The sequence below is a fragment of the Clinocottus analis genome, unplaced genomic scaffold, assembly GCF_023055335.1.
Source record: "Clinocottus analis isolate CAN_PGR_092001 unplaced genomic scaffold, fCliAna1.0.p SCAF_26, whole genome shotgun sequence".
In the NCBI taxonomy this organism is placed as follows: domain Eukaryota; kingdom Metazoa; phylum Chordata; class Actinopteri; order Perciformes; family Cottidae; genus Clinocottus; species Clinocottus analis.
The window spans coordinates 152,265-166,574 of record NW_027175998.1 but is presented as its reverse complement, the minus strand read 5'-3'; the positions used below and the strand labels follow the sequence as shown (position 1 = coordinate 166,574).

The following is a 14,310-nucleotide window of genomic DNA, read 5'->3' as shown; positions in this document are numbered from 1 at the left end:
GTAGAGAGAGAGAGAGTTTTTTTTCCATTGGAGATCGAGGGAGAGAATCAGTGTGTGTGAGAAAGAGGACTAAAGGCATTTTGAATAGTGTGCTGTGTGGGTGTATGTGTGTACACGTGTGTTTGTGTGTGTATGTTCTCATTAACCGAGACATGGGCTCCACGACCAGCAAAACCAATACAAAGCCCAGCCAGGCCCTCCCAGATCGCCGCAAGAAACGCAAGGTGTGTGTGTGTGTCTGTGTGTGTGCGTGTGTGTGTGTGTGTGTTTGTTTGTTTGTTTACGGTTCTGCTTAACATGCATCTGTTGCTGCTTTTTTCGCTCTCTTCCTCTCTGTTGGTCTTTCAGTCATGTCATCAACTCAAAGAAGTCAGGAATTAGGAAGTTGTTTTGCAATTGGGTCACTTTAGGGGAAGCTGGCCTGTATTTTTACACAGTGATCATGTTAGCTGTTGGTGTTCAGTCCAAATTGTTCAAAGGAGTATAACACTCTCATTTGGATCATTATGGAAATATAAAAATATCACACAAAGGCCACAATAGGGCATACACAAATGTGTGTATGTGTGTGTTTAAAAGCAAGAAGGCGGGAGCATGGACATCTGGTTTCCATTGTAAATTCCAATACTCATGTTGTAAAGCTTTTTTTTGTGTGTGTTTAGTGTGTGCTAGAAAGTTATAGTAATGTTTTCAAAATGAGAATATAGGTTCAGGTGTCCAAGTCCATAAGGGTGTGTGTGTGTGTGTGTGTGTGTGTGTGTGTGTGTGTATGTATGTGTGTGTGTGTGTGTGTGTGTTCTTAATTATTAATAACCATTAAAAGTTGTATTTGCCTGCGAAACTCTTTCAGGTCAGTTACAGCAGATGTGAGCAGTTCAAGATTGGTTGTTTTCAGACATGATGGATGTAATTTGATAAGATAGAGTATTAAGTTTACTCGAATATTTGCCTTTTACCTGCATTATTACATTCCGGGTCACAACCCAGCCTCTCCAACAACAGCTGACCTTTACTAACGTCCCCTGTTGTGAACTTTGAGGCCTTATCTGTGATGAATACACAATTTCAAATACAGAATGCCAAATGTCATCGTTATAATGTTCACTACATAGTGCTGTTCCAGAGTCATGGTGAGAAATATTTAACCCTTCATGTCCATCTCTCAGTGCCTTGTAGAAATAAGTGGTCACCATCTGAGAGCTGCACAGACAGGGGGAGCGATAGAATGACCTGAATATATCAAACACACATAGAATACCTCTATATAGTGTGTACTGATTAATTAAGATTAGTTTCAGACTGAAACTAATCTTTTTGACTGAAGAGTCTCTTCATCTTCTCTTGTTTGCAGCGCGAGGAAGCCTTGAAGCAGAAGAAGGGGTTGTCGTTGGAAGTGGCAAACCTTCGAGATGAACTGGGTAAGAGACGATCTGCTGCACATTCACAAACCATCATTATCTCTCTCTCTCTCTCTCTCTCTCTCTCTCTCTCTCTCTCTCTCTCTCTCTCTCTCTCTGTCTCTCTATCTCTCTCTCTCTCTCACTGCATTTTCATATGACAGCGAGGACAGGTCGATATTGCCACTCAAACCTGGTGTTATTTCTGTTGTAAAACTAAGGTGCAGCTGCTCCTCATTCTTATGAAAGGCTCAATAATCGTCCTCCCCTCTGTGCACATGTGTTTTTCTGAGTTTATTATGTGCACATTGGGACCAATACATTAAAGGGTTTCAATTATGAGACATTAGTTTACCGTAATTACAATGAACAGTTAGGTGTGACAGAGATGTTATGTGTACAGATTGTAAAGCCCTACGAGGCAAATCTTGTATTTGTGATTTTGGGCTGTACAAAATAAACTGAATTGAATTGAACAGGTTTAATAAAAGCCAAAGAAATTGTCAGCCTGGTTTAACCATTGAATCGTGTTTTCAAACAAAATAATGATTATTAGTTCGGAGGACATTTAGAGAAATCCTCTCAGACATTTGACTGGACACAATTACAAAAAGCGACTTACAATAAGTGCATTCAACCGTAAGTACGAACTAGGAATAACAGGAATCAAGAGAGTACAATTTCTTAAATAAAGTCAAACTACAAAGTGCTATCAGTAAGAGCCATCTAAGTGCTGCTGCCAATTTCTTTATTCAAGGTGTAGTCGAAAGAGATGAATTTTTAGTTTGCGGCGGAAGATGTAGACACTTTCTGCTGTTCTGACGTGAATAGAGAGCTCATTCCACCATCGAGGAGCCAGGACTGCAAACAGTCGTGATTTTGTTGAGTCTTTCGTTCGCAGCAGCGGAGCGACAAGCTGATTGGCTGAAGCGGAGCGAAGCGAACGAGCTGGTGTGTATGGTTTTACCATATCCTGGATGTAGGTCGGACCTGATCTGTTTGTAGCACGGTACGCAAGTACCAATGTCTTGAAGCGGATGCGGGCGGCTACCAGTAGCCAGTTAAGTGGAGGGCGCGGAGGAGCAGAGTTGTATGAGTGAATTTCGGGAGGTTGAAGATCAGTTGAGCTGCTGCATTCTGGATGAGCTGTAGAGGTCGAGTTGCATTGGCAGGTAGACCTGCCAGGAGGGAGTTACAGTGGTCGAGGCAGGAGATGATCATAGCCTGGACCAGAACCTGTGCTGCCTTCTGTGTCAGCAGGGGATGTATTCTTCTGATGTTGTACAGCATGTACCTACAGGAGCGTATACAATAAAGCTTTGTGGTAAGAGCTCACTAACCTTTAAACGTTTATCTTTAGGCCACAAGTCTACTAGTATGAGTGTCAACATACAAAGACCTCTTTCAATTCCAACCACTGCCCTTCACAAACAACATTTGTCACAAGTGAAACATAATAACATAATTGCGGCAAATAAGTAATACTTGAATGACAAGAGATCACCTGGCACTGCTGGGGATTTCTTGGAAAATAATTATAAAACAGTTTATAATTGTGTGTGTGTGTCTGTGTGTTCGAGGTATGCAACGTAGTTTGGCAGTCTGTCATTGAGACGTCATACGAGTTATACATTGATCGTTACAAACATTGTCTTTACAATTCGTTGGTTGCTATTTGGGGATCAGAACACATCAACTAAAAATCCACTGGAAATATTTACGCTTTACTAAATAATAACTGAAACTAGTATGTATGCATGTCGTCAGATAGCTGGGAGTGTGTATCACGCCAATAGTAGCTCTGCCTGTTTGGCTGATACAACAGGATTAAATAAGATCACACACATTCACACACCTTCAAGCTAATACACCATAGTGACACACATAATGACATTTCGGCACACAAACATGCACATGGAAATATGCACACACCAACACATATGCATGCACATCTCTTTATTAAGAATAACCATGACTAAATTGAGTAAAAGTATTTCAGTACACACACACACACACACACACACACACACACACACACACACACACACACACACACACATAAACATACAGCAACAGAGCACAGCCTAAAAGCTTTTTTTCTGTTCACCATCACTTTCTCCCAAAAGCACCCCCTCTCTTTTCACTGTCCATCATTCTGAGCCGCAGTGACTATAATATTTAATTTTACTGCATGTTTGACCGGTGGCTCATCTCTTTACACACAGAGCTGAGGAATGTAAGCTATGTGTAGAGCCCTGCGGTTAAACCTTCATAGTCTCCAAGTCAAACTGAACGGGAACGACCTGTTCCTGTATCATTGGGTATGCTAGGGGGCTTTATTAGTTTGCCTGTGAAGTTTTACAACGTGGAGATACAGGGACATAAATGTAGAAATTCCAGCCATTGGACTTGCACATAGAGATCAAGCCCTCCAATAACGTATTAGATGTGAAGTGCTAGGCTCTTGCCTGTGATTCAGACAGTCACCTCTAAGTTAAGCCTGTGTTGAAAGAAGAACTCTCACTAATTAACTACCATTTGCTATATTTTCCCTAAAAAAGGAAACACATCTCCGCCATGGTATAACATTTTCTTTTTCTTTTTTGAGGGGTGGGGTTGGTTGGCAGAAGCAAAAACAAAATGTATGCAGGTATACATTTTCATGCTATGAAAAGAAGAGGGGTATTTTCTGAAATGATGTCATTATATTAAACTGCCACCTGCCAAGCATCTGCTGTTACACACAACACACACACACAGTTTGTGTTGTCCTGTCTATGGTAGAGAGTAAGCTTGTGTTCAAGCTGCTCTCAGCTGTCGCTGGCTTTGTGTCTCTATCACCATGGTGACAGGCGCTTTGACTTGTACTATAGGGCTCTATTCAGTGAGAAACGACAACTGTCCCAGCTACATGCTCACAGTTATATCGTAATATTCCAGGCACAGTGTGTGTGTGTGTGTGTGTGTGTGTGTGTGTGTGTGTGCGTGTGTGTGTGTCTATCACTGGTTTCTGCTTTCTTAAAAACTGTATTTTTGAGATATTGTTTGACAAAATGTTTAATTCTAGTTGAGTTTAGTTTGCACGTTTAAAGTGATGGCATCCATGTAATTCTATGCTCCAGCACATAACACAGTGATAGATCACAGCTTCAAAAGCTGAACAAATATTTAATAGAAATAATAATAGAAAACGACTTGTGTCAAAATGGCGTAATATGATGCGATGATATAAAGACAGAAGCGTGCAGGTGCTTGTGAGAGAGAGAATGAGTCTTGCTGCATACTTCTGAGCTGACTTGCAAATGTGTCAGGGTTGAGTAATTAAATTGGAATGTGGTTGTCAGGGAATGCTGAGGAAGACCCGCACACACAAACACAAAGAAAAATCTGTTATTCATTAACTGTTGAGACACTGACTGTTCCAAGCATGCCCCATCTCAGTATAGTTTAGACTATAATATCCAAGATATGTTTTGGTCTCATATGTAGTGTATATAACTGTTTGTGCATGTCTGCACCTTTTAGTTTTGTTTTCTATCACAGGTTTCTGCTTTCTTAAAAACTGTTTTTGTGAGATTTCTAGTTGAGTTCAAGCTCTTCTTGTATTTTACTTTCTTAATTAAAAAAATTGGTTCTCATAAAACATTCATCCCCAAACAGGAGTCAAAGCACTTTCATGGGTCAGTAAAGTGTTTTCAGTCAGAAGCACATACCAACATTTCCTTGTGCTTGTCTCCTTCAGTTGCATCGTCACAGTGCTGCGAGCGACTCCAGAAGGGGAAGGAGGAGGTGCGCGTCAGCTCGGAGGAGGCCTTGAACAGGCTTCAGAAGCAGCACAAGGAGGAGCTTTTGTTGCTGGAGGACAGGTGCAGTATTCACTTCTGCTGATGTGCTTACAACTGTACATCAGGGGTCTCAAACTGGTGGCCATTTGCGGCCCCCCTCCCTACTGTCCACTACATAATACCAAAATTATCATATTTCTTGGCCGCAATTTTATTTTAATATTTCTTTTTCTTGATATAAATTAAAACTACCCCTTAATATACAATTTAAAAAAAAATCTATTAAAGATTTTAATTGAGCTTGGCTCAAAATAATGGCAAAGGTCAAAGGTGACCGCATATGACCGAGCAGTTTACGCAGGGCAGCTGTTTGCAGACCCCTTCTCAGCAGATGTGGAGAGTGTCCCGAGTATGTTGGAAATGGAACTTATTGATCTAAAAGCTAAATTCAGAGAAGGAAAACCAAACATGACTGGTCAATTTATGAGAGAATTGCATCCATCCTTCCCTGAGCAGACAAAAGTGATCAGTTGGGTTATGTGCCTTTTTGGAAGCACATATCTGTGTGAGAAACTTTTCTAAACTATGAACTTTAATTAATGCAAGTACAGGTCCAGGCTTAAGCCTAGTTCATGCTTCTGCGTCAGATCGATAGCGTGCCTACACCGTAGCTACGCCGTCGACGCACACCCCTACGCCGTAGCCTGACGTGCACCTCCAAAAAAAAGGCGCTGTGATTGGTCCGCTTAAAAAAATTTTTTTTTTTTTGTACAGACCACCTCCGCAAACGTCTTCTCTGTCGCCTGCGCTTTAACATTTGCAATTTAAGCATTTGCTCATCAATTTTGTTGAGCTCCGACTCTATAACCCCTGAAACCACACAGCCACACCCCCCTGGCAGCATGGCAGTGAATTGCAGAGCAACGCAGCCCCTCGACGCAGAACTTCGAATGCTCAACAACTGCTTCACGTCGACGGCGTAGGTACTGCTTTGCCTTGACGCAGAACCATAAACTAGGCTTTAGTGATGCTTGAAGCTGTACTCAAGGTTTCAGGATTTCTGACCTTGATCAGGGCCAATGTGGCTCAGTTGTGTGAGCACAATCGCTGCCAGTTGTCTGCCAAGAACTAGAATAAAGTACAAATGTATTCAGGGATCGCATTTGTTGGTTCGGTTTCAATAAGTTAATCTAAAAAATCAAAATATGTTTACACTGTTAAATGCTGATATAAAAATGTATAGAAACTGCTGGTTGTATTTGTTTTTGTTAAGTATATGTTATTAATGTGAAATAAATATATAAGTAAACTTTCAAAAATATTGTGCTTTCTGAGATCACAATACCCCAAGTCAAATTAAGTTTGAGACCCCTGGAACTGTTACCACACTGTTGTATGGAAATAAAAGCCTGCGCTTATTCTACTGTTCTCTGCATGTCTCAAATGTAATGTTCCTCTGTGTGTGTCAGATTGAGTAGCTTTTATCAAACAGAGTGGGACAAAGTCCACCAGACGTATCAGGAGGAGGCTGACAAATGTCGAATGTTGATGAAACAGCAGGTTGGAACACACACACACACACACACACACACACACACACACACACACACACATGCACATTCAACAGTCTGCACTACAGTTGTAATCACAATGTTTTTTCTGATGTGTAATAACCAGATACTGACAAGGACAGAACCGAAACCTCAAATGAACGAGCAGTAAGAGATTTTGATCAGACATATTTGACTTGGCTTCATTTTTTGCGCCTGCATCATTTAGGTGGAGGAGCTAAGGAGCCAACAGGAAGCAGAAAGGAAGAACCAGGAAGTGAGTCACAGCAAGAAGATAGAGTCTCTCAAACAGCAGTATGAGACCTCCATACAAGGTGTGTGTAGGACCAACACATACAATACCTTTCACAGCTCAACATTTGGAATAGTCTATTACCGGCGAAACAAAACTGAGGACTTTATGCACTAAACCACCATAAGCGATAATGCTCAGGCATTTATCGCTTTGGAATTCATATTTTCAACAAGAGTCATTACTGATTAATCAGGCAGTTTGCGCAATCATTTTATCCTATGTGTGTTTGTGCATTCCAGAGCTAAAGAGGATCCAGCAGACGGACCTGGAGAACCTGAACAAATGTCTGAAGGAGACCGACACAGCTCTTTCTGTAAGAGACCTTTAAGTTTTAATGGAAAGTGTACATTATAAACAAACTTATTGTAACATTTAAAAAAGTAGTAGAAACATACTTCAAGGTGTAGTTCACCTCAAAAGAAGACAAGATTTTCTATTGAATGGCTTTCAGGAGACAGGAGCCTTGGTATCTCTAAACTATTGCCAAATAAAGCATTTCCTATTTTATTGGTTCAATGCTTTATTTCATAAACGTTTAGCAAAAATAGTTGTTTGGATTTCCTTGAGCCCATGAATGGATACTTCGATAATTCTGCTAATTCTAGTTTTTCAGACGTTTATAACCTTTTTTTTGTATTTCCGTCGGTCTTCATCTGTTTGCAAATGATATTCCTTACAATTTAGGGGCTCTCCAATTTCCTTAATGCCAGTCAATATGTTTGTTTCACTTCTTTTCTTTTCCTTTCCCCTTTTTTCTTCATATTGGCAGGTCCACAATTAAGAAGCAGCAGTTAGATGAGTTTACCTGCTACCACTCTGAGGCGTCCTAACTTTGTAAGAACCAAAGCTCAGTTTTCACCCAATAATTGTTCTGTCTTTGTCTTCCTCTGTCCCTCTTACTAGGAGAAAATCTGTGAGCTGTCAGCAGAGAAGGGGGCTCTGAGTGAGAAGCTGAAAGCAGAAGAGGAGAGAAGGAGGCAAATACTCACTGACAAGAATTTGGTAAAGATGGTTACATTTTATAATAATAGCTTTCTGTTATAATGACTCAAACACAAACATTTTGGAGATCTTGGAGATTGATAGACAAAGAGCATTCAAATTCTATGTGTCTGTTTGTGCAGAAGGACTCCCATACAGTGTACCTGGAGCAGGAGCTGGACAGTCTTAAGGTGGTGCTGGAGATCAAGAACAACCAGCTGCACCAGAAAGAGAAGAAGCTCATGGAGATGGACAAACTGGTAGGCACCAGTCTTTTATCGTCTTTTTTCAGTTTCAAAAGAGTCAAATCTGCTGAAAATGACATAATTTTTTAACATTGTTTTGATGGTCAAATTGAAGATGTACAAAACATTCAGTCCAGCCACATTGACGCTGTTTAGAGGCTTGTATGCATTTACACCAAACGGTCTTTTTGTTTGGCTGTGTGTGTCACAGTTGGAAACTAATGGGAAACTGGAGGAGTGTCTGACGAAGGTCCAACAGGAGAACGAGGACTACAAGGCCAGGATGGACAAACACTCTGCTCTCTCCAAGTATGTACTCCAGGTCCATCTCTCTGCAGAGGCGTCAGTCTTACCATCTGCTCTTATAGCAGGATTTTTAAGTCTATCTGCCTCCTGTTTTTCCTCCACTTCTCACTTAGTTATTCATCTGTGTCTGCTTCATGACTCAATGAGACCTCTAACTCAACCCAAATGATCATTATGAACGTAAAGGACGAACATAGATATTGTTTTTGTTGTGAGAACTCACAGCTATCCACATCCTAGCTTTGGAAGATATAGTGAATCGCAATGGATGATATTGCAGTCCTGCGACAACCACGGTCCTTTTCTGTCAACATTTGATTCATTGGAATGTAAAGATAATTTCCAGTTAAAGCAGAACAAAATAAATTTGGCGCAATAACAGGGGTAAATTTTGGTGGATCACACATGGATAGTTGACTTCTGTTAGTTATTATTTGAGAATTCAGTTCACGCCTTAAAAAAAGTAGACCTGCGTGAAGCATTTATTACAGATATTGAATTCCAAGTTCAGATTGTTTTAACGTCCTGAGGCTGGACTCTGACAGCCTCAGTGTATCTCCCCTCTGCTCACTCCTGCTCTCTGTCTCCCCCTGCAGGCAGCTGTCCAGTGAACAGGTCAAACTTCAGCAGACGCTGCAGAAAGAATCAAAGGTAAACAAGCGTCTGTCCATGGAGAACGAGGAGCTGCTGTGGAAGCTGCACAACGGTGACCTACTGTCGAGTCCCCGCCACCTCTCACCCACCTCGCCCTTTGGCTCACCACGGAACTCTGCCTGCTTCCCCACGACACCCTTATCGCCCAGATAACCACAGCAGCAAACGGCAACCCCTTTTCTCTCCTGTGAACAACACTTGTCCTCCTTTACAAGAGGAAGACTTCATTCACAGCAGTGTTGTTGGATATTAAGGATAAACTTGTACATTTGGAATAAATTGCATAAAAGACACTTGAAAGTGATAAGACATTGCAGTGGCACCGATGCACTTATGTCTGAGTGGGACTGGCCTTGCTCTCCACCAAATGCCTGGTTCTCCAACGAACCTTTCTTCTTTTTCTGAAAAAAGCATTAAAAACTGGCACACCTCAGGGTCTGTACAAGGCGCCTCACTCTTGTTATGACTATCCTAACCTTTTTTTTTTACAATATGTTGTACTGTTCAAGTCCTGCTCATCCTGTTCTTTTACACCACTCTTTCATAAGAGGTGGATGAGAAAAACCTTGAATTTGTGGCATATGTAGGTTTGTGGAAAGAGACTCAAAGTTCTTTGGGTTTGGCAAATCATTATATAACGGGTACCTCTCAATGGATTGCATGGATTCTTTTTGCCCTTTCCCTTGCTTTTAAAGAGGACGTCTTCCCCCAAAGAGCAAAGCTCAATTGTTTATTTACTTTGGACTTCTGGAAGAAGTGGATTAAATTGGTGTCCTTCTTGGGAAAACAGGAACTCATATTTAGTTTGTTCATCTGAGGAACTAACTTAAATTACTGATCCGATCCTTTGATCCAATGGATATCTATTCCTCCATGTAAACTCCTTACAACATCTACCTTAATACCTTACCTATGTGGAATGTAATCACCTTTGGATGTTAATCTGGACGACCTAGTTCAGTTCAGAGCCAGACTCTCCTGAACTGGCCGGTAACTGGCCTCTGTTTTACGGAATCACTTTGTCTATCTGGTGTCTGTCCTGAAAAACCTCAGATGTACCCAGTTTGCCTCAATTCCACTATGTTCATATTTATTTTGGACATATAATAAATACAATATGACATTAAAGCAAAGCAACATTGTTTAATTTTCAATATCAAAATAAATGCAATGATTTACATTTCTGAAAAAGTATAAAAGGCGAGTACAGGATGTGACTGAGATGACACTGATTTCCCCCAGATGAGTAAACGTTCTCAACTTACAATGGATGTGAATCAAGTCAAATGTTTTTTCAGCTCTAGAGAGGACACACATGCTGCTTCAACACTTGCTCTCAGCCTATTGGCCATGAGAAATGTCAATGACGTCGTCTGCCACTTTGCTAGGGTTGAGTTGTTCCGGCAACGGTGCACTGACCAGTGGCGGATGCTCGAGGTCAGCGGCTCGTACCATCATGACCACAGATTTGATGGAGTACCACCAACCGTGCCATGTGTACCACACCACCCCGTCATCACCCATCGCTTGGTACGGCCCTTTGTAGTAGTGACCGTTCAAGTTGCCTGAATCGCACCTGTGATGTGGGCGTAAAAGAAAAAGAAATAGATAAGACACCTTGCCAGCAGTAATTACTGTGTGTGTGTGTGTGTGTGTGTGTGTGTGTGTGTGTGTGTGTGTGTGTGTGTGTGTGTGTGTGTGTGTGTGTGTGCGCATGTATGTGTGTGTGTGTGTGTGTGTGTGTGTGTGTGTGTGTGTGTGTGTGTGTGTGTGTGTTGCCATTCACAGCATAACTGCAGTGCCACAGTGAAACTGAAGTATTTATCAATCACCTGCTGAACCACCATCCTGACTTGCTGTGTCTGATACACTTGGCATCGTTTTCCGCGTCGACACCATTCAGTTGGTCAAAAGTGCTGAATTTGACCCCACTGCCTGTACCGGTCCATTTCTTCCCGGCAGAGGGGCGGCCGTGGACGTCAGCCAGGGCGTCCCCTGCATTCCCAGTGTACTCTCCCACATGTAACTGGTACTGGTCCTTTGACATGTACATGGGAATCAACCAAAAGAGTTTAGAATTGATGTTACAAAAGTGCTTGGGTATTTTTTGGAGCCAGATGTCCTTGCTGTTATTTCCGTATATAGTCTAAATAAGATTGCTACTGTTATGGGAAATGAATAGAGAGCAAGGTTATAGACTGAAGAAAAGAATGCTTATCAGAAGAGAGACAGATAGACAGACAGAGGTTTACAAGCTGTTTTTACAAGATACAAAAATAATGTTGTGGACATAAATGTATGAACTCCAGTCTGCAGAATTTTAATCATTTTCCAAAAATATGTTCAATTCCACAAAGGAGAATGAGATAACTCCACTTTTTGTGAACGCAAAAACCTAGTTTTTGAACCTAATAAATTAATCAACTTTTTGTTGCTATAACATCTGCTATATTATATGTTATTACAACCCTCACCTATGAGACTAGGTGTCTTTTATTTTTACACAGTCATAATTGTTTTTTGCAGTGTCTCTGTTTCACCTTTTCATCATCCACTTTGAAGTTCTTGTACTCTGCATAGCGCTGATTTCCCTCAAAGTCCTCCATGTCGATCCGCAGGTCATAGTTTCCTACAAGACACAAGTTTCAGAGGCCACGTTCCTATTATGTCAAAGAAATCATGTACACACACAGATAGACACACCTTGTGAAGTAAGATCGTGTAGAGGTTTATTGCCCAGCCAGAATTCTCCATCGGGTGAGTAGAGGTCTCCAAATCCATGCTTGTACTCCACCCACGCTCTGCACACACCGGGGGCATGTACTGATTTTACATTCACTTACAATGTCAAATTTTTCAACACATATAGACTATCAATTCCAATTATGAACCACTGTCACACACACACACACACACACACACACACACACACACACACACACACACACACACCGGTCAAAGCTCTCTTTGCCGTCTTTCCTTCTCTGGAAGACAGTCCATCCTCCTCCATTGTTCATGTCACAGTAGACGCTCAGTGCCGTGGGAGAGCCGTCTGGACGTATCACATACAGCCCACTGGCCACATTACTGTCCGCAAACACCTCGGAGCAGTCTGAACACACAAATATATACAATAATAAATATTCAAACCAGGTAGATAAAGAATAGCTTTGAATGCAATATATGCAAATAGAAACGCACAGACATATTTTCTTTACGTGTTTGAGAAATAATTTTTGTCTGGAAGGTTTTTTTTATTCCTGTGAAGCAGCTCAAGGTCATGACAAGGTGTTGACTAAGCAAAATGCTGTCGTGATTAGTTGCTTGATAAAAGTAATTTATGAATATTCTTTTGGACTCTTGGAAGTGGAAAACAACAAACCAAGACCTGGCATAATTGCCTTACACAAGTGTTTTGAATAACATTTACAGGTCCAGAGTTTGAAAGCCAAAAAAACAAAGCAATGAGCTAACATAGGATAAATGGCTCTGTAACCGGGGGGAACTGCAGGGTTGATGATTATAAGGTTTAAAATGCACAAATTTGTCCTTACCCCTATAGCGGTTCTCGGGGCCCAGATGTGAGTTGGGTATGTATTCCAGATGCTGTGCCTGGCTGTTGTGGAGCTCCTGTATGTAGCGATGCTGGTCATTGATCACTTTCATCAGACCCCGGATCTCCGCTTCCAAACGGATCACCTTCTCCTCACAAGGCACAGGAGCCTTGAAAGAGAAAGAAAGACCAATTTAGTAACTGGCACTACCAGGGTTGCAGTCAACAACTAGCTTCTTGGATTTAAAACAACGCAAAGAAAATCAACCCTCTCAAATCTTCTTGTATAATATAATTTGGTGATAATCAAAAAAAATCTATAATCCTTGCAGTTTTCAAACAATCACAGACCAAACGGGTGAAAAGGGCATAGAGGTCAGAAAAACAACAGGGATAAGATAAATATTTCATACTACCCTACTCAGCAGAGGCTGGTGTTCCGACTGTTATAAGGTTTGTTATAGTCAAGGCTGCCCTCAAGATGTATCCTGTATTATTACAGTATTTAGTATGTAATTTAATATAGGATCCAGTATTACCCAAAGTAAAGCTGCTAAATATGTATTTTTGCTGTAATCACATCGGTAAGTTGATACAAAAGCAGCATAACTTGTGAAGACTTGATCAGATCAGACATGAATTGATCCCCTTGAACATAAAACCAGCATCAAGGTACTGAATCTCACAGAAACAAATGTACATAAAACGGTACCACTTGAGAGTTTTGGCTGTCCTTGTCGGCCTTTTCTTCAGCTATTATTTTAACGTTGGAAAACTACAGTAAAAACATGAATAGAAGCACATCTTTCCAGATACAAAGTTTGTGTTACTTTGGATAATATACACCCCACCATGAGCAGTTTTGCATTGGAACTAGTAACTTACCAAACAAATAGTCCTAAAACCTATCCATTGTGGGTTCTGCCAGTGACATGGTTTGAGGAAAGGAATTGTTGCTGTTTTGTAAATTCATTTTTTTAACACTGTCAACTACAAAAAAAATCCCTTTTGATATGAAGGCAGAAATCTTGCACAAAAAAACCTATATGCAAGGAATATGGTATGATTAGAATACTATAGTACAGTATGAGTTTGAATTGTTTTTTCTTACCGCCAGTAGAGTGGCAGCCATGTGAAGAAGAAAGGCCATTAATATCCTCAGCATTCCCATAATCAGTGATCTGATTGGTGACTGAATCAAACTGCCAGACACTCTGGTCTTACGTTGTCTTTAGAGTTTCACAGACTTCCTCTCTCCTTTCGTCTGTCCTGTTTGGATGTTTGATGTTGTTTGTTGCTCTTTCTCACCATGACTCTGTATGGCTGGAGATTATAAGACTGCACATGGACTGACACTTTGTAAAATGGCCTCCATCTAGTGGTTGAAGTAAATAGCTATTGCCTGTTTATATCTAATGCCTCCTACTTAACAGCATCTACAAAAATACATATAGTTAAATAAATATGGTGGTAGACACAATTATAAATGTATGCAAAGTAACATGTATTTATTTTTGTATATA

General features: G+C 40.9%; 2 protein-coding genes across 3 annotated transcripts in view; one reads left to right on the top strand and one right to left on the bottom strand.

Moving 5' to 3' along the window:
* LOC137794886 (microtubule-associated tumor suppressor 1 homolog) overlaps nt 1-10,362 on the top strand; it is a 55,104-nt gene extending 44,742 nt beyond the window's left edge. For both annotated transcript variants that reach the window (XM_068591998.1, XM_068591997.1), the window contains 9 exons: nt 1,352-1,418; nt 5,140-5,263; nt 6,652-6,742; nt 6,962-7,067; nt 7,288-7,361; nt 7,952-8,050; nt 8,173-8,289; nt 8,486-8,583; nt 9,177-10,362. In XM_068591998.1, coding sequence (XP_068448099.1) covers nt 1,352-1,418; nt 5,140-5,263; nt 6,652-6,742; nt 6,962-7,067; nt 7,288-7,361; nt 7,952-8,050; nt 8,173-8,289; nt 8,486-8,583; nt 9,177-9,387 — 987 coding nt within the window. In that variant the 3' untranslated portion in view covers nt 9,388-10,362. The remainder of the gene's footprint in view (nt 1-1,351; nt 1,419-5,139; nt 5,264-6,651; nt 6,743-6,961; nt 7,068-7,287; nt 7,362-7,951; nt 8,051-8,172; nt 8,290-8,485; nt 8,584-9,176) is intronic.
* A 93-nt stretch (nt 10,363-10,455) lies between these two features.
* LOC137794887 (fibrinogen-like protein 1) lies at nt 10,456-13,958 on the bottom strand. Its single transcript, XM_068591999.1, has 7 exons — nt 13,899-13,958; nt 12,789-12,957; nt 12,187-12,346; nt 11,938-12,035; nt 11,775-11,863; nt 11,067-11,272; nt 10,456-10,810 (listed from the first exon to the last, which is right to left on the bottom strand). Exons 1-7 carry the CDS (start codon nt 13,956-13,958, stop codon nt 10,576-10,578), a joined length of 1,017 nt encoding a protein of 338 aa, XP_068448100.1. The 3' UTR covers nt 10,456-10,575.
* Nucleotides 13,959-14,310: the final 352 nt, after the last annotated feature.

What these genes read in the sequence shown, in the direction of transcription:
- LOC137794887 (XM_068591999.1), bottom strand. Translation starts at nt 13,958, where the DNA reads ATGGGAATGCTGAGGATATTAATGGCCTTTCTTCTTCACATGGCTGCC. An exon ending in CCCCGAGAACCGCTATAGGG is followed by an intron (nt 12,347 to 12,788) that starts GTAAGGACAAAT and finishes TTGTGTGTTCAG; the next exon opens with ACTGCTCCGAGGTGTTTGCG. An exon ending in TCAGGATGGTGGTTCAGCAG is followed by an intron (nt 10,811 to 11,066) that starts GTGATTGATAAA and finishes CCCACATCACAG; the next exon opens with GTGCGATTCAGGCAACTTGA.